Below are 21,913 nucleotides of genomic sequence, written 5' to 3' on the forward strand. Positions count from 1 at the left end.
AGTGTACAAAGTTGGGGGGGTTTTCCCGAACATTCTACAAAGAGATACTTGAATTTGAATTACATGCAAACCATGTTTATTCTGAGCACAGATTCAGAAGAGGAAAAAATATATACCTGCGTTCAAGACGAAGCTTATCTAACTTTCAAAATGTCAAAAAAGATTATCTTTTGGTGCACAAAAGAGCCACACAGGTATGTTTTTTTATAGCTTGATTTTTTTTTTTTAATTGTTTGATTTAAAAGGGATTACAAGATAATCCTTCTAACTTCCTTCATCTTAGATTTTCAGTGAATCTTAAGAACATTAAACTCTAAACACAAACTTGGTCCGAGTCTTACCGCATCTGTTTTCATCGCTGTTGTCACCCACAGTTATTATAGAAGTCACATCGATGGACGTTGGGCACGCAGCGTCCCATCTGTGGCAGCGGAAGTAACCACGGCGACAGTCACGAATAACTGAAAGTAAAAACATATTTATTAAGCACTTTAATCAACCAGAGTGGCAAAGTGCCTTACTATCAATTCTCTAGCTTATTGGGTCTTAAGCATTTCTGGAAACCAACTCAACTCCTGAGGAGTATGCAGCAGCACCGTCAACCAAGGGTGCACAGGTTGCAAATCATTCTCTTCTACAATCACTACCATCGCAAATACCCACTTACTACCAATGAAAAGCATTTTTTTCCAAACACAATAAAAGTATCCGATTAACAGGGAATCAACCACAGACATTAAACACAACATGGTATTTGGGCTGGTGAACTTTTTTTTGTCAGAGCTACGCACATTCAAAATTGGCCATTAGACGGCTCTCGATGGACTTGGGAAGGTTAAGGTATTAACTTACGGCAATATGACTCCCTTTCATCGGAGCCGTCCTCGCAATGTTGCAACCCATCACAGGTGTCTTCATAGGGTATACATTCACCATTCCCACATACAAACTCATCAGACCGGGAGCAGTTGTTAGTTTCTGATTCTGTGGGTGGAAGAAAAACAAAACTTGACGTATAGCAAGAGGAATTTGGCGGCATAAAGGAGAAGATGATCAAAGCATACTTTAATCAAAATTTGTGAAAAAACCACAGTGGATTTTTTAACTTTTTAAATTTATCTACTCACCCAGACGCCTGAATTTTCCAAAAAAAACCCTGAATTTTCCAAAAAATTAAACCCTACAAAGTCACCCCCTTACAAAGTCACAGTCACCCCCTTACAAATTCACCCCTTTACAAAGTCACCCCCTTACAAAGTCACCCCCTTACAAAGTCACCCCCTTACAAAGTCACCCCCTTACAAAGTCGCCCCCTGAAAAAGTCAACCCCTTACAGAGTCGCCACGTAAAAAGTCACCCCCGTACGAGATTGATCACCCCCTGGGAATTTATCTACTCACCCAGACACCTGAATTTTTCAAAAAGATGAAGACCCTCGTCACAAGAGCACACAATGTGTCCCTTTTCATCTGTGTCGCATGTGCCATCACAACCACCATTGTAGGTGTGGCAACGCCATTCTGTACCTGATGACAGCAATATGGACACAGGGAATTTACTAACAACAACTATTATTTATTTGCCTAATTATTGGAAGAAGAAAAAACATAGAGTATACAAAAAGTCTGTTCAAAGAAGAAAGAAAAACACATGGATTCAACACTCTTGTGAAACTACTGTAACAGTTGAGTGCTGTTTTCTCAGCAAGTAGACACTTTATTCCAAAAAACTTTCTTAGTGTTTTTACTTTTATGAAATCGAGTCCTGGACCACCTTACGTCTTGAGTAAAATAATCCCTATACAGCTCATGTAGGAAGCTAAACTGGGATGGTGAGTTGGTGGCATCATTGGTCGATGATGCAAGGTGCGAAAAGAAATAAAAGAAGGCAGGCAAAATCCACTTACATTCACTGACGTCCTCCGAGACCATGACCAGTCCCATGGGTTGCTGACGGAGCTTGCTGACCATGACCGTCACATCGCCGCCGGTGTACTTGTCGGCACGGATGACCGAGCGCTTGACCCAGTCGGTCCAGTAGATGTGTTCTCCCAAGACTGCCAGGCCAAAGGGATGTACCGGCTCCAGAGGGAGTATCACCTATTAATCAAACAGCCAGGTCTTCAGATAAAAAACAGAGGACAATTGCTGTGCCCCTTCAAGAGCTAAGTTCAAGGCCTGTTATTAAATCTACTAAACAACAATAGGGGATATCTCATTAAAAAATCTATTTGAAACAAAAAGTTTGTCTATCCAAGAGCTATACTCACAAATCTATTATTCCCTTCAAAGTCAGTTCGTTCAATCTTATCCAACCAGGCGTCACACCAGAAGAGTTTAGCGGCAGCGTGATCTATGACGATCCCGTTTGGCATCTGAATCTCCTCCGTGATGATGTCGACCACCTCAGTCCCGCCGAGGAGGGACCTTGAGATGCGAGGGTGCTCCGAGTTCCAGTTGGACCAAAATAAAAACCTGGAGAGATAGAGCAAGTTTCAGTTAGAGTGGATTTTTGGTAAGGTTCAACTCACCATGGTCCAGTGGTTAGACTGCAGGACTTGCAATCAAAAGGTTGTGAGTTTGAATCCTACCAAGCTGACCGCTGATTTCACAATGGCTAGAATAAGTATTGACGTCTAGTTACTGAATCACAATTTCTTGATGTGTGTATTTCATAATCATGACTAGTGACTTACCCAGTACATGTGTCGATAGCTATTCCCCTAGGATGGTCGTCTCCAGACAGCCTCACCAGCACCTGCTCAGCAGCGTCCTTGTTAGTCAGGCTGATGCGACTGATAGAGGAGTTGGTGTAACTCGTCCAGTAGATCTCTTGGAAGACTGGGTCATACGCTATGCCCTCAGCAGAACCAGTGTCTGTGGTTCAATCAAATAGTAGTGACTTATACAGATATGGGTACAGAATTGGGTACGGTGGGTACAGGGTGGCAAACAGATTGATACATGTATGTAAAATAAGGAAAGAGGACTGGTACAAATTGGGTTCAAGTGGGTACAGGGTAGCAAACTGATTGATACATGTATGTAAAATACGGGCAGAGGACGGGTACAGATTGGGTACTAGTGGGTACAGGGTGGCAAACAGATGGATACATGTATGTAAAATATAGGAAGAGGACGGGTACAAATTGGGTTCAAGTGGGTACAGGGTAGCAAACTGATTGATACATGTATGTAAAATACGGGCAGAGGACGGGTACAGATTGGGTACTAGTGGGTACAGGGTGGCAAACAGATGGATACATGTTTGTAAAATTTAGGGAAAAGAACTGGTACAAATTGGGTACTAGTGGGTACAGGGTGGCAAACAGATGGATACATGTTTGTAAAATTAAGGGAAAAGAACTGGTACAAATTGGGTACTAGTGGGTACAGTATGAACGTACTCTCAATGATGGTCTTATGGTTGGATCCATCCAACTGCATTGAGTGAATGCTCCCCTGCTGTATATCCGTATAGTACAGCATTTTTGTCTTGTAGTCCACGGCCAGGCCGATGACATTTCGAATGAATTCCTGGTCCGCGAGTGGTTTGTTCGGCTGAACACTGCTTTCTAATTCAACGTCGATGTTCAGACTTTTCAGAACACTCCCCTGAGAGAAAAGTATGTAAGCGTCGAACTCTGCAAAGGAAGGACGAGGGAACGTTTAACAATCTCTACAAAATATTATTATCCATGATAAGTGTTGTTATTATACATTTCTGGTAATGAAAGAAAGGATGCCTTATAAATGAACTTAATCACTGTAGCTCACAAGCCTGAGGAAACATGTAAACAAAAATTCTTGCTAAGAGAACCAGAAGCACAGATGTTAACCCCTACACTTCAACGAAAAGTATTCTGCGGCCGATTTCACGAAACTCTAGGATTAACCCTATCTCGAGTTTAGGACGAGTAACTCGTCATAACTTAGGATCAATCTTAAGGTCTGCATGCTACAGTGCAGGGTTGTGACTCATCCTAAGTCCTAAGATTAATCCTAAGTTAAGAAGAGTTTGGAGAAATCGACGGCTGTGTTCATAAACAAGCCCTACCAATCCTAGTTCAAAGACCTATAAGCAACTAAATATGGTAAAGCATCTTGCTTGGTCCACTATTTTGGAAGTTACTTTGAATGTAAAGACATGAACAAATTTCATAGAGCTGCTTGCAACAATAGTAGCTAAGCACAACAGAATTATGCTCCCCAGAATAAGGTTACCAGTCAAACAAACATGTCACCTGTATAGTTTGTGACTGGGTACCCTGGCTTATTTCTGTTAAGCAAAAAATTTCTAAGCAAAAGTTTTCTGCTTAAGCAGCTCTATGAAATTGGGACCCTAGTGAGAGTGTAGACTTGTGTGCATTGCCATTGTACACACAGGTAACAAACTCCCAAAACGGACTAACAATGCATTAGGCCAAATATATAATTTACAAAAAAAATTTGTATAGCATCCGTGCCCGTCCCCCGTTTTTTTTTTTTTTTATTTAAAAAATGTGTTGGCCGGCCGATTAGGAAAAATACAAGGGCCACCCTTCCTTTTTTAAAAAGGCAAGACGCACAACACTTTTTTTTTTTTTTTTTTTTAGCATTATAGTAAAAAAAAAAAATTGCTACTAACCCTCGCATGAGTGGCCGTCAGAAGCAAGAAGTCCATAGGTACAGCTACACGTACTCTGATTGTTCTCAACACTGAAACAAAGCTGGTCGCATTTATTGCTATCCCTTGCACAGGCACTGGTTCCTACAAACAAAACAATGAAGGTTTTGGGTAATTTTTTTACGACAAAAAACCACAACTGTCTTACCAGATTTACATTAAGCTTACATGGTTTAATGATAATGATGGTAGAAAGCTTCCCTTACATTATTACTTTCTGAGGTGATGTAGTTTTTGAGAAATGAGTGCAACGATTTCACAAAAAATAATTTTTTGTCTCAGTGAGACGGAAATTATTCTAGCATGTAACATTGAATTTACACAACACTCCTGAAACAGTTTCGCTGAGGCTAAAAAAAATCAGAAATCAGAAATCAGACCATTGGTCTATGCCCACAAGAACCCAGAAATAAACCTAAGACCTTGGGAGCACACCCATCAAAACCCAGACACTAACCTAAAAACAAGTGTCTCAACCCATTATAACCCTAAAGACAGTGGGCGCCCATAAGGTAGACACCTAATCTCACCTGTTTGTTTCTGCTTGCTGTAGACGTGTACATCTTTTATAAGCAGACCTAAATTTTCATGCAGAGTAAGCCTCTCAGAACCATTAGTCTTTAAGGCACGATGTATGGAACCACCAAGATGAGTTCTGAAACAAACAAATAAAATGTGAAATAGTATCCTAGAACATGATTAGCCAACACCCTGAGCATTGATTTCAGTTTCAGAAGGGATCAAATTTAACAAGCTTCCTAACAACATTTCAGAATGAGGGGGGGGGGGCATTTTGTTTACCTTGAAAGAAAATATCTTGCGCCTTAAGAGCATCGATTTCAATTTCTGGTGGTTTAGTCATCAGAGAGTGGGTTTCAAACCCAGTAATGGCACTTGTGTCCTTGAGAATGATGCCTTACCATAATTGCTTCTCTTCACCCAGGGGTATAAATGGGTACCTGTGAAGGTAGAGGTTGATATGGCGTTTGAAAAGACAGCCCGGGCTAAGACAGCATTCTGGTAAAATTAACAATCTTCCTGACAACATTTCAGGATGTTTTCTTTCCTTCAGAATCAAAATGACAAAAAAAGTTCCACACAGAGATCATCTATTGGCACTGGGGGGGAACTCTCCTTTTTGTCACCACAAAACCTTTCCAGATTATTTTCTTCCCTTACAAACGTTCAACTACTTAATAATAATAACAACATGCATTCATATAGCGCTTAAAACCAGGTTTCTAAGTGCTGAAACAAGAAGTGTACGATAGAAAAAAGACAAATGAGAGTGGGATGAAATAGCAGAAACTGAACAGCTTAGATGGATTTAAATAAGTGTGTTTTAAGAGCGGTTTTAAATGAGTCCAGTGTAGTGAAGGCAAGGATGTGGAAGATCTGGAAGATTGTTCCAGAAGTGGGTGCGGGGACTGAGAAGGAAGGAGTGGTTTCCATAGCTAGTGCGGGTAATAGGACCATAGTTGATACCAGGCGGTAGATAATGATCGGAGAACACGAGACGTAGGTTGCTTTTTGGGAATAAGTAATTCTGAGATATATTGAGAGGCTAGGTCATGTTTAACTTGGTACGCAAGAGTAAGAACTTTAAATTGGATCCACAGCGAACTTCTTTACCTGTCTGTCCAGTAGATGTGCTCATTAAACACCGTGATGGAAAACGGATCCTGTATGCCGGTCTTATCCACCACCTTAACTACATTATTCCCGTCAAAGTCCGCAGAGTAGATGACATCGTGCTTGGCCTCACACCAGTACAGTCTTGACTCTTCATAGTCAATGGTCAGCCCATTCGGCCAGGCAATGTCCCGTTCTTTGAAGGTGGTGCGATTGGAGCCATCTAGACGGGAGCGCTCGATCTTGGGCTCCGTCCCCCAGTCACCCCAAAACAAGTATCTAGTGAGACAAGAAGATTCCAAGGAGTTAAAGTCAGATGATCAAATCGGGACAAGGAGCGACATTCTTACAAGGGTTTTGTTTCAAATGATTAGGGACAATTTTCACACAGCATGTAAAGGACAAAAACTGGCAAAAATTTGCTTAGCAAAAATAGGTTACAAGCCAACACACCATACTGTTACCATTGCTTTGAGTAGTCATCCGTCGTTTCTTGCTAAGCCAAGAAGTTTGCTTAGCAGTATTTTCTGCTAAGCGGCCTTTGACCCATGTCATGCAGCTAAACCGTCCACTATTCCTGGTTGATTTTTTACAATTTGTTATTTGTTCGGACGTTTGTATGTTTTTACTTTTTTTACTTGGGGGGGGGGGGGTCAAATGAGAAGTTCCCTATATTAAGGTGTGATTCTCAGCATCACATATAAGGAACCAGACTACTTTCTCTTCTAGTTTCCATTTGGCCATGTATGTTTTTACAGCAGGAACCCATTGGGATGCTAGTATGGTACCTGTACACCAATACCTACCCCATGACAGGATGTACAACAATGGATCTCGGTTTATCTAGGTTCTCCGAGATGAGTGTGTGACGGTATGTTCCGTTGACTCTGGCTACCTCGATCACGTCCAACTGCTGGTCAGTCCAGTACATATTTCCTGAATGGGGGCAAAAAGTTAACATTCTTCAAGCATAGCACCAAGGCCAAATTTTATAAAGCTGCTTAAGCATAAAATATTGTTTAACAATTGTCTGCTAAGCAGAAATGAGTAGGTACCAGTCACAAATTGTACACGTGAAATATGAAACAAAAACACATGATGTTGTTTTTTGAGTTGTAGATTCTATGTTTACATGGGAAACATTGGAAAATGTCAATTCAGTCGCAAACCTTTACTTTTGTCTCCCATTGTTTGAGCAAAAGTTGGTCAAATATTGCGGCTGTTGGTGGCCGCTCTAGGCATTTTGGTACAAGCCGCTATGGTCTCTAAAGTGTTAACAAATTGCTGTTAAAGTACATCTATGAAAGTGTTTTTTTCTTACCTGCGATCCAGTCTATGGCAAGCCCTTCCACCCTGCCTAACCCTCCGCTGACAAGAACCTCTCTGGATGTGTGATCTCGATGAATACGACTGATCTCGTGAGACGAGGTATCGACCCAGTAGATGAAGTTATTAGCTGTAAAACATCGGAGAAGGTGAGTATTGAGTAGAGGAATGGGAAATAAGTTCAAGAGATTTATCAAGAATTATTCTTCAAGTAACCCATAATAATAACTGTAATAGCCTAACGGTCAGAGAACAAAAGTAAAATTACATATACAATGAATTGAACAGAAGTGTTTTTAAAAGACTCTTCAAAATGAACTTTTGGTAGCAAAGTGTAACATAAGCAGTCAAGTGGAAGTACATGAATACAGAAAAAGAGAAAGCACATAGAAAAAAAAACACATTTTATGTGAAGAAAAAGTTCAGTCTAACCTGCATCAAAGTCAATGGCTACAGAGAGGAGGAGACCGGTTATCGGAATGAGTAGATCGCCCTCGCTTGACTGGTCAAGGCTAGTGCCACGGATGCTGGTATCCATGGAGAAAATCAAGAAGGATTCAACGCCTGCAAAAAAAATGTTAAAGAAAGAAAAATGTTGGATTTGAAGATACGCATGATGCAATGATCATACAGGGAAAGGGTAAAACACTACACATTAGACAGTCCTCTGGGTTACAAAACTCACGTTTTAAAAAATCTGAGAAAACAGTGTCAAAAATGTCTGCCATATATTTCTTAATGATCTGCTAGCAAATCTAATTTATTGTGCTCGTTATCTAAATAGAAGAGAGTCTACAGTGCAATTTCATAAGGCCATTAACAGACACTTTGTTGCTAAGCATAAAATAGCAGACAACCAGTTTCAGGCAATCTTACGTGGTATTTTGGTCAGTAACCCGTTTTGGCAAAGATAGATAATTCTTTACCAAGCAAGTTTTAAACAGAACTATTGTTGAAAACTGCTTTTTTATCCAACCTACCTTTACAGCTGATGTTATCGTCCTGCAGAGTGTAGCCAGCTGTACATGCGCAAACACGTTGTACATTAGGTAGCGGTATACACAGTTGACTGCAACCTCCTTGATCCTGTGAACATCTGTTACTGGTGGCTAAGTAAGAAACAAAATTGCTCTACTAGTAAGTTGTACTTCTCAAAAGAAACTTTGTTTTCATGAAGTTATTTATAAGAGATGTTAAATTTGCATCAGGTATAAAGAATATTATTTTTTGTTTTTACCCATATACCGGTGTGTGTTAGCACTGTATACTCAGTACTTTCCCCCCGAGTCCTGTGCAAAAACATCACAAGCATATTACTCTAGAGCAGTGTCTTACCAACTAGACTATTGAGGTTGCCCGGTAACTAGAGGCAGTTTGAATTCTATGTTTTGGCAGCGGGTACCACAATGATATAAGAGATGTTAAATTTGCATCGGGGATAAAGAATATTAATTTTGTTTTTGTAACCCATACACCGATGTGTGTATGAATTTGTTTTGTTATTTTACAATTCAACCTGGGAAGTGGCAGCAGAGGGAGCCAGTTAAGGTGATTCCTCTGCTGCTGCTTCTCAGACTGTTTTTTTTTTTTTCTCTTCAAATTTTAGGTGAACTGACAAGATATGGAAAGGTTTGCGGTAACACCATGTAATGACTATCTGTAATGAGTTGGGGTGGTTCTGAAAAAAATTGTTGGTTTAACTCGATGTTTCGATCAGTATGCTCTGATCGTCTTCTGGAGAAAGCAGAACTGACTATAGTTGTTCGCACTTCAACTTCAGTGTGCACTGTGTCCATCATGAACCAGCCACTAGTTAACCATTGGTCTTTGATTAAACTTCTCATTGTATTATGACAAGATTAAAGATCTCTACCTTTCTTGGAGTTTGGATCATAGAGGAACATCTCCTTGAATCCTGGGACGTCTTTTCTAAGCACCTGGATATTGTTAGTGCTTGTGTTGGTCTTATTGACATACTTGACTGTGGTTGTCTCTGCCCAGAAAACCTAAAGGATTTCACACAAAATATGGGACAGATATGTTAACTTGTGGCAAGGATTCTCCGTAAACAGACAAAATGGAACCTTTGTGAAGATCCATCTTTTCTAGGCAAACCCTAAAAAGGTACAAAGGCACTGGACACATTTGGTAACTATCAAAGATCAGTCTTCTCACTTCAGCCTCGTTGGATATGGAACTCAGAAGCGCTTTATTTTTCCTTATTCCACTCGCGCTTGTATGATAACTTATAGTATCTGGGTCTCAAGTGTGACGTTAGTTGTTTAGGCTACCTTCTAGATGAGAGTGCACTACTCAAATAGCATCTCGTTCACAAGAAGGTCTATGAGGGCAGGAAGGTTGGCTTAGTGGTATCTTCCCTTGCCTTCCACCTCTAGGACCCTGTTTCGAATCACAACGGGGCACTAAGTGAATTGGTTGTTTTAGTCCCAATCTAACTGCATGGGTTTTCCCTTGAAATATTTTCTTGGGTTTTCCTCCCACATCTTAAACTGAAACTTCCTTCTTGGTCCAGCATCCCCCTGCTGTAGTTTCCACCCCACTTGTTCACCAGATCTCTCTTCTCATTCACAAGTTGCAATTTCCCCTGCCCCTATCAATGCTGACTCGTTAGAGCCATTGCCTGCACAGCAGCCTATCAATAGCCTACCCGACTTGATCAACATTGGTTCTGACATTGATGTTCGCAAGGAACAGCAGGCAGACCCCAAGGTGGCCGGGTGTACATACCCACGATTCAGTGACAGTAATAGCTGATGGTTCAGCATCTTCATCCAGAGCTAAGAATATCTGTATATTGGCGCCACTCAAGTCACTCGACTGTATATTCTGATCTCCTGCATCTGTCCAATAGATCCGACCTCCGACATCATCAACAGCAAGACCTATGGAAGGAAAAACAAAAATGGTTTCATTTGAAGTAGAGATGTCCAAAACAGACATGGTGTTTGGTCCTTAAAAGTAGGGGGGAAAAGTACATATTTTTTTCGGCGTTTATAAGTTTTCAAGCAATTTAATAACCATTTTGCTGAACTATCAGAGTGCAAACAGTTGAGGCAATTTTCTTGGGTTAAATGATAACTCAATATGCTCACCCTAGTGTTATCTTGCTTATCCCTACTCTCAATCAGGGGCAGCTTTTTCCTGGCAAAAATGGCTCTAACCCAGGAAATTGCCACTTCTACAAGTGTGAAAAGGTCGACTAAATTTTCCTGGTCATTTGCTTGGTAATTCATCTAGTGTGAAGGGGAGTTAATGAAGCCATCCTTACCAACAGGGTCCTTCAAACCAGTAGCAATGACAGACACTTGGTTCGTTCCATCCATATTGGCTCGTTCTATTGTAGGTATCTCCCCTGCATTGATCCAATACATAGTCCTGGCAAAGAATTAAAGAGTTTGCGTTAAATAATGGACTTTTAGAGCATATTCATACAAAGCAATTTACAATAATAATAATAATAATAATAATAATAATAATAATAATAATAATAATAATAATAATAATAATAATAATAATAATAATAATAATAATAATAATAATAATAATAATAATAATAATAATAATAATAATAATAATAATAATAATAATAATAATAAAATAATAATAATAATAATAATAATAATAATAATAATAATAATAATAATAATAATAATAATAATAATAATAATAATAATAATAATAATAATAATAATAATAATAATAATAATAATAATAATAATAATAATAATAATAATAATACAAAGTTTTTATAAAGCGCACATATCCTAGACTCTAAATCAAGGCGCTGAACAGAAAGAGAATAAACAATAAACAAATTAATGGGCTCTGAACAGTTCAGTCTTTAACAGTTTTTTGAATGTCATGATTGAGTCAGACTGGCTGATTTCAGGAGGGAGTTCCATAGGCTGGGGCCGCTATAACCAAAGGCACACTGACCGACCACTTTCTTACAGATGGTGGGAGTAACCAGTTCCATCCATATTGTAACCAGTTCCCGGCAATCTCCAAGATGAAAAGCCATTCACATTTAAATGGTCACCTGTTTTTCTAGTGGATCGTAAGACAATGTTATAAACATGACTCATGTGCTACCAAGGTACTCCAGTAGCATGCACTGCGGTTAGTTGCACCCAAATTGCCTGTAAAAGTTGCCTCATGTGACAAGGCCCTACTGAACATTGTAGCATAGTTTTTTAAATAGTTTTTCTTTCTTTATGCAAGTCACCAGACACACAAGGCCTGAAGGCCACTTTAATGTATGGGCTACAATCATTTTTTCCAGAGGCCGTTGCCACCTACTCCTGGGGCTGAAACAGGGTTACCCCCTTTACAGTCCATACGGATGTAGGCTTGGGTATCGTCAGTCCGAGATGATCGGTATAGGTATATAGATCTTTGAGTAATCTTTTATACAAAATTTACTCAAAAAGCTAACTAAACAAGCTACGATATTTGTTCTCGTGTCCGGGCGTTTTCTTTACCCGTTGACAGGACGCACAACGACACTTCGTGGACTTGTGAGGTTTCGGACGTGAATCTCATTGCGATAACTCCCATCCAGCCTAGCGATATTCAAACTACTCTTCTCTGCTGAGATGCTGGTCCAGTACATATTCCGAGACAGCCAGTCAATTGTTAAACTATAGGCATCCGGTATACCTGTCCAACACAAAATTAAAAACGGAAACATGATCAGAAAGTTTTATTTATTTGTCATTGTACAAAGCTTGAGCTCCAAGATCCATTGGATGGCAACCAACTGAGGAAGATGATCAGTGGGCTGTTTGGATGCGGTTGCCAGGGGCATACAACAAGAACGGGATGACCTAATAGATGTTAAATTTGCATCAGGGATAACAAATATTTGTTTTGCACGAATGTGGGAAGCACTGTATACTCAGTACACTCCCGAGTTCTATGAAATAAAATCACAGGCATATTACTTGGGTGGGATTCGAACCCCAGTGAGATGACCTAAGCGTGCCTGATGACGGACAAAGATGCTGGGCAAGACATTATGGCCAAGATCTTGGCCCCGCCCGAAGGATGATGACTAGGAGGAGGGAGGGGCGCTCTTACCTTCGATGACCGTTTCAATCTCTGTGCCATTGATGTAAGCCCTATTGATAGATTTATGCTCCAAGTCAGTCCAGTACAACCGTTGCTCAGCCACGTCATGATCAACAGACGAGGCGTTGGCGACGCTGGGGACTGTCAGAGCTGGGATCACATTGTGATATCCATCGCTCAGATGAACTCCTCGGATCTCGGTCGGGACAGAGATGACAAAGAATACATTGTCCTCTGAGAGAGACAAAGAGGAGACCAGGGTAAGTAGAAGAAATGCCAACATTTGCGTATTGCAATCAGGGAGATTTTGTAAAACAATCAGGGAAATATTTAGTAATACATTCAACATAATAGGGAAAATTTTTCCAAAATCAGGGAGATTTTCAAATCTGTTCATCAGGGAGCTTTCTGAAGAATCAGGGAGAGTTGCCAGCTCTGGAGTAAGCATCTAAGATTATTGGAGAGTTACTCACATGGTGTAACAAAACAAAGAATCAAAGAAAAAAAAATTGAATTAAAGGTTTGTGAGTAAAATTAAACATTCTGAATTTCTCATATCATATCTCATTTCTTGCTTAAAAATAAATCCTAAAAATAAGGAAAAAATTATATCGGCAAAAAAAATGTGAGGGTAAAAAAAAAAACGACTTGATTCAGGGTTGAACAAAGGCAAATTTACTATGGCCGGACTTAGATCTCAGAAACAAACATAAGAAAAGCGCTTGAATTTTTGTAGTTATTATTTAATAATTTTTGACAACTATCAAAAAGAGATTTACACTTGAGACAAAAAACTCACCCTCGCAAGATTTATTGTCATCACGGAGCATCATAAGATGGGGGCAGAGACAGGACGCCTGGTGTCCATTCAGAAGACACAGATGGGAACAGCCCCCATTGTCCAGAAGACATGGATTATTCTCTGGTGAAACTGGGAAAGAAAAAGGTTGTACAGTTCATAAATATTTATATAGCGTATTTCACAATAACCGTCTCAATGCACTTTACATAAGTGCCCAGCCGTTGATTTCACTAAACTCTTCCTAACTTAGGATTAATCTTATGACTTAAGACGAGTCCCAGCCCTGCACTGTAGCATGCAGACCTTAAGATTAATCCTAAGTTAGGACAAGTTACTCGTCCTAATTCAAGGTTAGGATTAATCACAGCGTTTCGTGAAATCGGCTGCTTTAATCTTTCCCAGCTCCCTGTGGAGTATACAACCTGAGCAACCCTAGCACTCATAGGGCAATATCACGTAATATCAACCCAATATCAACCTCAATATCGCTCAATATCAACCTCTTCCTTCGCAGGTACCCATTTATACGCCTGGGTGGAGAGAAGCAACTATAGTAAAGTATCATGCTCAAGGACACAAGTGTCACGACCAAACCCACACTCTGAAAACTTCACCACAAGAACTTGAATTTGATGTTCTAAACCACTTGGCCACAACACCCTACAACTATCCGCTCTGATATTGTTCTCATTATTATTATTATTATTTAAATTTCACAACAAGGTATGTTACCTTGTGGTTGTCGTTGTGGATGGAACACGTGCAGATCAAACGGCTGGGTAGTGGTCTTCTGTACGAGGGTCACGTTCTCTCCGGTCCATTTATTGGCGCCGTAGACGGCGTTAGTCCTCCAGTCCGTCCAGTACACCGTGGACTCAAAGACTGTGACGGCAAAGGGATGATAGAGGAACTCATGACCCTGGAGGATCGTGAACGGGAGGGAACCGTCGTAGAGAATGGAGTGGATGGAGTCAGATCTGTAAGAATGAAAGAACGAGAGGTAGAGGAAATATTAAAAGGGACAAGGCTTGGTGTAATTAATTAATTATGGCTTTTTATATAGTAAGATAGCACTTCAGCAGCAGTGCTGTGATTGAAAGAAAAACAGCTTGGTTGGGCCATGTGGTTGCCATGGCGACTTGGCAGCAGCCGTTGTGGATTGGATGCCAGAGGTATGCCATCATTCCGTGGGACGACCAAGGATGCACATGGTGGACAACATCCGAGTATGGTCAGGTTGTAATATCACCAAACTTGTTAGTCTACTGTCGCGGACTACATTTTGAAATTAGGTAGGAAATTTACTGGGACTATAAGTGGATCAAGGGGACTTCTCTTTATTAACCCACCTTGCATCAATCCAGTACACCCGATCTTCAAGATAGTCCACGGTGAGTCCATTGGGCCAACCTCCTTGGACATCCTGTACTTTGAAGATGACTCGACGATCAAGACCTGCCATAGTGGATCTCTCAATGCGAGGGTTTCCTGCGTCCCAATCCGTCCAGAACATCAATCTAATACAACATTTTTCAAATAATTTGTTATTTTTTCCTAAATCATGAACTCCGTCAATATTTTGTTTAACAGTAAATTATTTTTCAACTCTCTTTCTGTAGCATCTGCAACCATTTAGAACCATTCCAATGCCTAGAATAATAAGTAATACTGGGTTCTTAAATAGCGCTGTATCAAACCCCTAGGGGTTGATCCAAGAGCTTGGTATTTTGTCCTGCAAGGTATGTGGAGCTACATTTTTGAAGTATGAGACCTATTCCTTTATAGCACCATGTAATGGTTTTTAAGGTGCTGTGGCACAAAATGCTGTCAATCAGACCAGAAACACCAAGGCAAACCCCCTTCTCTTTACAATAAGTGCACTGGATTCTTTTATGTGCATTACACAACACAACAATCGGTAACATTTTCAAGACCCTGGCAGTTCTATGAAATTCAAAATAGAAAAGTGAATCCTAGAATTCTCACCCATAGCGGGGATCCAGCGCAATGGCCCTTGGGTTCTCCATCTGGCCAGCAACAACGGTGGTACGGAAGCTGCCGTTGAGTTTAGCCACCTCGATCTGATCCAGTTGGCTCTCTACCCAGTATAGATTACCGGCTACCCAATCCACAGCCAGACCCTCAGCCGTAGCCAGACCGGCACTGACGACTTCTTGTATGTTCCTCAGTCCTGCAAGGTTCAAGAACAATCCAAGTTTCAATTAAGAAACAATAAACAAGCAGTTGATCTTAATCACAGTTCATGAACCTACAAAAACAACGGCATATTAAGTAAATGTAAGGGTCCAACTTCATAAAAGCTGTTGAGCAGCAAACATGGCTTAATCAACTTTTTTATTTATTTTTGTTTACTCTCCATATCTAATAATTTAACATAATTTCTTGTGCGCCTAAAATTAAACATAAGGAAGAATAAAATCTTGCTTAGTTCACAACTCATTTGATCATAAATCTGTTCACAACTAATTGATCATCAATCCGTATATTTATTGTAACACTAATTTCGAGAGCTCAATATTTGTTTGCAGAAATTGAGTGAAGCACCAATGCAAATTGAATGTAATTTTGTCAAAAATAACCTGAAATTCATGAAAATACTTTGAGAAGTCTATATCCTCACCAGCATTGTGAGAGTTTGCGTCCATCCATCCGCAGTAGATTTTATCGTCCACTATATCCGTCCAGAACACCTGGCTAGTGTTATAGCAGAAGTCCAGTGCGATAGTATTCTTGAGGTTGTAGACCAGCACGTTGTAGTCTCGAGTCTCCAGATTAATCCGACGCAACTGGTTACGGTTGGAGAAGATCAGATACGGCACTGCCCGGTCATTAGACTTACACGTCACCCCATCACCCTGCATGCTGTATCCCTCGTAGCAATGACAGCTGTACGTCCCTTTCCCGTTGGTGCAGTTCTGGCTACAGCGCCCTCGCACGGAGCACATGCGACTGTCGTCGTCGCAGGTGTAGTCGTTTCGCAGGAGTAGGGTTCCCTCGGGGCATGTGCAGAGCCGTCCGGACGGGGAGTTCTGGCAAGTGTGAGTGCAGGCTCGGTCAGGGGGGAAATCTTTGTCGCACCATCGCTTCTCACAGTACCCTCCTTCGTCGGCTCCGTCCACACACTGGCTCGCTCCGTCGCAGAGGTTAGCATAAGGGATGCAAAGGGTGTGGTTCGGACACTGCCAGAAGCCCCGGGGGCACGCTTCAGCAGCTGAAATATGACAATAGCTCAATGTAATCAATAATCAATCATTTTACTCTGTTAACTCTTTCTTAGCGACCGGTTTTAGGCCCCTCAGAAACTGTTGTAAAACAAAACATAATGATCACACGGCCACACAAGTTTCAGAATGGGAAAGTGGACTCTTGAGGATGATATTGTGACTATTGTTTTAGGGGTCCCCTTTTGCACAAAAAAAAGTGATAACAAATAATGTGAATAAAAGGGTTAAATACCAGTCAAAGAGTTGAGGTATATCTGCTATAAAATTTGGTATACATGTAGCTCATTGGATGTGCTGTACAATACATACAAACGTACGAAATAAATGAATATTGAGGAGCCAATATGAATATTCATATATGTGGGAGGGACTTACAGCAATCGAGCTCGTCTGATTGGTCAGGGCAGTCTGCCTGGCCATCACATTTCCACCAGATTGGTAAACATTCATCGGAGGCGCTATTTGCGCATTGAAAGTGACTCTCCTTGTTACACTTGGACCCTGGATCTGTGGAAAGAAATAGCACTCAATTAGAATATTTTGATCTGGCGAATAATTTAAGAAAAAGAAACAAGCGAGGGTAGGCTTCAAACTCAAGACCTTTGCATTGCTAGAGCAGATGCTAACCACTAGACCACTGAGCTATGTGCTAAGAGGCAGTTTGAATCCTATGTGTTAGCAAAAGGTAGTGCATTCGAATCCCACCACTGCCCAATTTCATAAAGCATGTAATCACAAAAACTTGCTAAGCAGAGAAAAGTACCGCTCAGCAGAAACAGGTTACCAGCCAAAATTACATTGAGTTTGCATTGTTGTGGCTGGTGCCCCACTCAATTTGTGCTTTAGCAAAGAAATTTGTCAGACAGTATTTTCTGCTTAACAACTTTTTGAAGTTGGGCCCAGCTTAATACACACTGGAGCAATGGTAAAAACAATTCCTAAACTCCCTCATGTTTTGCGTTTTACTACCACACTTACCACAGTCCTCTTCGTCTTTATTGTTGCCACAGTCATCAAGCCCATCACACACGTAGAAATTCTGCAAGCAGTAACCGGTACCGCAGCTGAACTCACCATCGCCACACTTGAATGCATTCACGTTAGCTGGTAACAGTCAAAATGACAACAACAGAACGTATTAAGTGTCAAAGTCCTAGAAACTTGGGGCCTTGTCACACAAGGCGACGTTTTCAGGCAACTTGGAGGCAACCAACTACAGTGCATGCTACAGGACCACTTTGGTAGTAACTTTTCAAACAATGTCTTACAATCCCCAAGAATAATATGTGAACATTCAAATGTGAATGGATTCTCTTCTTAAACATTGCCTGGAGCTGGTTGCCTGTAAAGTGCCTCACTAAGTCTACAGAAAAATAACCAGAGATGCGAAAAGGGTATGTAGGTTGGAGGGGTGGGGGGGGGGGGCAGTTTATCTAAGAGCAAGTTCAATCTAGGACCAATTGTTAACAAGTGGTTGGGACGTGTCTGGCAGGTGAAGTTGAAGTGTGAACGACACTAGTCAAGGAAATTGGACCATACAAGTTTGCAGTTTTTAATGAACTGGGCCTTAGTCGAACTATGGTTTAATATGATCCTTGATGGAACTTTCTCTAAGATGGCCCATCTAATTCCCGGAGTTACTTACTGCAATTGGCTTCATCGCTTCCATCCATACAATCATCAAAGCCGTTACACTTCAGCTGTTTATTGATGCAGAATCCAGAGGTTTCACACTCAAAGCGCGTTTCATTGGTACACGAGTAGGAACAATTGCGCTCATCCGTGTTGTCCTGGCAATCATCCACTGAAATCAACAAATTTATTAAACTTTTAAAATAATTTTGAAGAGGTATTTTTTACTGACAATGACTACAGCAAGCTAATTGAGACCAATTAAAACCTCAATCTACAGCAGTGAAGTTAATAATGAGAAGTCCCTCTCGATCTAAGCGAAAGTAGTAGTCCCGCCTGATTTCCTGCCTTCCGCCGGTAGTAAGAACTGAGAAGTCTCCCGAATTGCCCAAAGTATACAACCAATTTATACATCTCTTTCTCTCTTTGGTTCTGCAGCTAAGAACTAGAATTAACATCTCTGTTAAGGGCCCAATCTGTTTTGGATAAAAAAACAACTAAGAACAAAAACCACTCACCGCGGTCACAAACAAAATACATCTCGACACATCGGCCGTTGTCACATTGAAACTCAAAAGGACGACAAGTAGGTAGATCTGCAAGAAAATTATCAAGATTCAAAACGAAAAAAAACTAATTATTCAAATTAATAAATACACACTGCAGAGCGCACTTGAAACTTTTTATTAATGTTTTTTTATTTACTTTTTATTTTTATTATTCAGTCAATCAGTAATAACACAATAATACAAAATAATGCACAGAGTGTAGAATAAAAGTGTTTTTAAAAAAAAAATAAAAAAAATAAACACATTGAAACTTACTTTGAAACTTACTGCGCTTGAAACTTACTACAGTGCAGAATGACACAAGTCTCTCTCCCTAAAGAGGAGTTCTTTGGGGGAAAATAAATAAAGCTGAAGGACTTACTGCAGTCTAGTTCATCACTGTTGTCCCCGCAGTCATCCTCTCCGTCACACTGCCAGAGATTGAGAATACAGCGACTATTGGCGCACTGGAACTCGACTGAATTACACTGGTGATCTGTATCAACACATAAAGAAAGAAAACAAGATGTCATAATTTCCATCTAACTTGGCAAGAAAGATTCACATAAAATGGTCCAAAAAAATAACCACAAATTATTTGTTAAAATAACCATCTTGGAGTTGTTCAGGAATAGATAAACTGCTTGACAACTTTTTCTGGGAAGATACATTATATATATATCATCAGCAAAAGTAGAAATCTCCCGATTTCCCTATCTACTCTGGGGTATATAGGATTTGAGGCATTGCATGGTGAGGTATCAATATATATTTGGTTTGCGGTAACACAACGTGTGTATCTACTTGCCAGGTAGAGTTTGTTCTGATAACTGCCTTTTTTTATTCTACAGTAGATTTATCGGATGTTCGGGAGACTTCTCAGTTCTGAAAAGAACTGTCCTGCTTTTAAACTACTACCGGGACGGAAGGTATAGAAAATTGGCTGGGACTACTACTTTAGCTTAAAGAATCGTGATTAACTGCTCTATCCCGTAGTCAGTTCTTGAATTGGTCTTAACGTTTCAACTAGCTTGCACTAAGGGTAGGAAATAAACAGAAGGACAATTTCATATAATTGAAACTAGGAATTCTCCTTCTTCTGAAGTTCTTATTCGATCAAAGAGTTCTCCTAGTTTTTCCAATCTATCCTGCAGCTGTATAAACGGAAGAAGAACAGGTTCCAAGGAATTCACAACACGACAAGTCTTTTAAAACTATCTGTTGGGGGGGGGGCAGGGTTGGCATTGGGTTGTTTCTTACCTCTACAATGCTCAGTTGATTCATCGCTACGGTAACCATCTGAGCAATCATCATCACCATCACACAACCAGCGGACTGTAATGCACTTTGAATTGCGGCAAGCAAACTCATCGGCCTCACACGTCACAACACCTAAAATAATAATCAATCAAAATAGTTATAATAATAATTACTAGTTCTTATATAGCACATTTCACAATAACGTCTTAATGCACTTTACATTAGTGCCTTGGTCATTGGGCCAATACTATCCCTCTAATCTTTCTCAGCTCCCTAGGGAGTATACAGCCCTGAGCTGACGTGGTGCTCCAGTGGCTTTTTCATACACAATATCAACCTCTACCATTGTAGGTACCCCTGGGTGAAAACAAGCAATCATAGTAAATCAACTTGCTCAAGGACACACATGTCACGACCAGGACTCGCACCCACACTCAATGACTTAACCACCAGAACTTGAATTTGATGTTCTTAAACACTCGGCCATGACACACTGTTCACACTAGGCTTACTTTAAGTAATAGTTAGCTCAAAAATTTGGAGTTTGTGAAGAGTGTTAAATGCAAGCACAGAATTCTTGTGGTGAGCAGAGCCATGAAATTGAGCGCACACCCTTCAAAATAAAAAAAACAAAGATGAAACTCACCGCATAAATCATGGTCTTCGTCGCTAAGGTCCCCGCAATCATTGTCCCCATCGCACACCCAGATCTTGTCCACACACCGACCATTCTTGCATTCAAACTCACCGTCACAAATGTCGGGCTTGCTGTACGCAGGATCATCTGAAATGATGGTTTACCAATTAATCCCTGATAGATCGTTATAATATCATTATAAACCTTGGGCTCCAAGCATTTTATTTTGTTTTCATCACTTGTGAACATCTTTGTACTGGGACTCCCCCCCCCCCAAGAAAAAAACAAATAAGTGCAAAATAAAAAATCAAAATCTGTGCTTATGCAATGGAATTAAACAGTTTTTGGATTGTCAAAATAATTTGTTGAAGAGAATATCGTTTGGCACAATTAAACTGAGACTAAACCAAGTGAAGACATGTTTTATATAAACCCACTGGAATTTTTTTGTTCTCTTTTTTTGGAGAAAATATTTGTTATACAGTGTTTAGAAAACCTCATATATCTGGGTACTTTGGGTTCAAAACAAAAAGTGGGCACTGAATGAGCTGAGAATCATGAGTGCAATGAGTCTCACTAGTTACTCACCATTACAACTTGAGTTATCGCTGTCGAGTTTCCTGCCGTCTGCACACTCACATCGCCTCCCACCAGGAGTAGGTAGGCATAACTCACTGCAACCTCCGTTGTTATCAAAACAAGCGTTGGTTCCTAATGAATAAGTAATGATTGGTTACATCCAGTTCTTATACATGTACAGCACTTTATCTGTGACTAACAGGCGGCTCAAGGGCTCATTATTTTTTAATTAGTGACCCAGTTGCCTGCCTGGAATTTCATCCTTAATAATAATAAATAATAGTAATAAATAACATTTGAATAGCACTTTCCACAGGCATTTCAAAGCGCTTTAGCATTGTCTGAAAAGATGTGTTTTTAGCTGAGACTTGAATGAGCTGATTGAGGATGAGTCACGGATGTGAAGAGGGAGCTTGTTCCAGCAAGTTGGTGCAGCTACTGAGAATGCTCTATCACCATGGCGGGTATTCATGCATGGACCATTTGAAAGTTGAAG

General features: G+C 40.3%; 1 protein-coding gene across 1 annotated transcript in view; it reads right to left on the bottom strand.

Annotated features, from left to right (window-relative positions):
• LOC139939357 (low-density lipoprotein receptor-related protein 1-like) overlaps positions 1-21,913 on the bottom strand; it is a 100,224-nt gene that overhangs the window by 35,745 nt on the left and 42,566 nt on the right. The window contains 34 exon segments of the mRNA XM_071935163.1: positions 342-369; positions 371-418; positions 421-461; positions 853-984; positions 1,401-1,526; positions 1,907-2,099; positions 2,270-2,474; positions 2,696-2,876; positions 3,407-3,643; positions 4,627-4,749; positions 5,196-5,320; positions 6,298-6,576; positions 7,104-7,233; positions 7,619-7,753; positions 8,056-8,187; positions 8,604-8,732; positions 9,497-9,629; positions 10,372-10,526; positions 10,913-11,019; positions 12,126-12,303; positions 12,724-12,948; positions 13,514-13,645; positions 14,249-14,493; positions 14,866-15,033; positions 15,503-15,707; positions 16,158-16,748; positions 17,137-17,268; positions 17,740-17,865; positions 18,407-18,565; positions 18,912-18,989; positions 19,324-19,437; positions 20,202-20,333; positions 20,848-20,985; positions 21,427-21,549. Of these exon segments, the coding sequence (XP_071791264.1) occupies positions 342-369; positions 371-418; positions 421-461; positions 853-984; positions 1,401-1,526; positions 1,907-2,099; positions 2,270-2,474; positions 2,696-2,876; positions 3,407-3,643; positions 4,627-4,749; positions 5,196-5,320; positions 6,298-6,576; positions 7,104-7,233; positions 7,619-7,753; positions 8,056-8,187; positions 8,604-8,732; positions 9,497-9,629; positions 10,372-10,526; positions 10,913-11,019; positions 12,126-12,303; positions 12,724-12,948; positions 13,514-13,645; positions 14,249-14,493; positions 14,866-15,033; positions 15,503-15,707; positions 16,158-16,748; positions 17,137-17,268; positions 17,740-17,865; positions 18,407-18,565; positions 18,912-18,989; positions 19,324-19,437; positions 20,202-20,333; positions 20,848-20,985; positions 21,427-21,549 (5,385 nt within the window).

This window comes from Asterias amurensis, chromosome 7, assembly GCF_032118995.1.
Source record: "Asterias amurensis chromosome 7, ASM3211899v1".
Classification (NCBI taxonomy): Eukaryota; Metazoa; Echinodermata; class Asteroidea; order Forcipulatida; family Asteriidae; genus Asterias; species Asterias amurensis.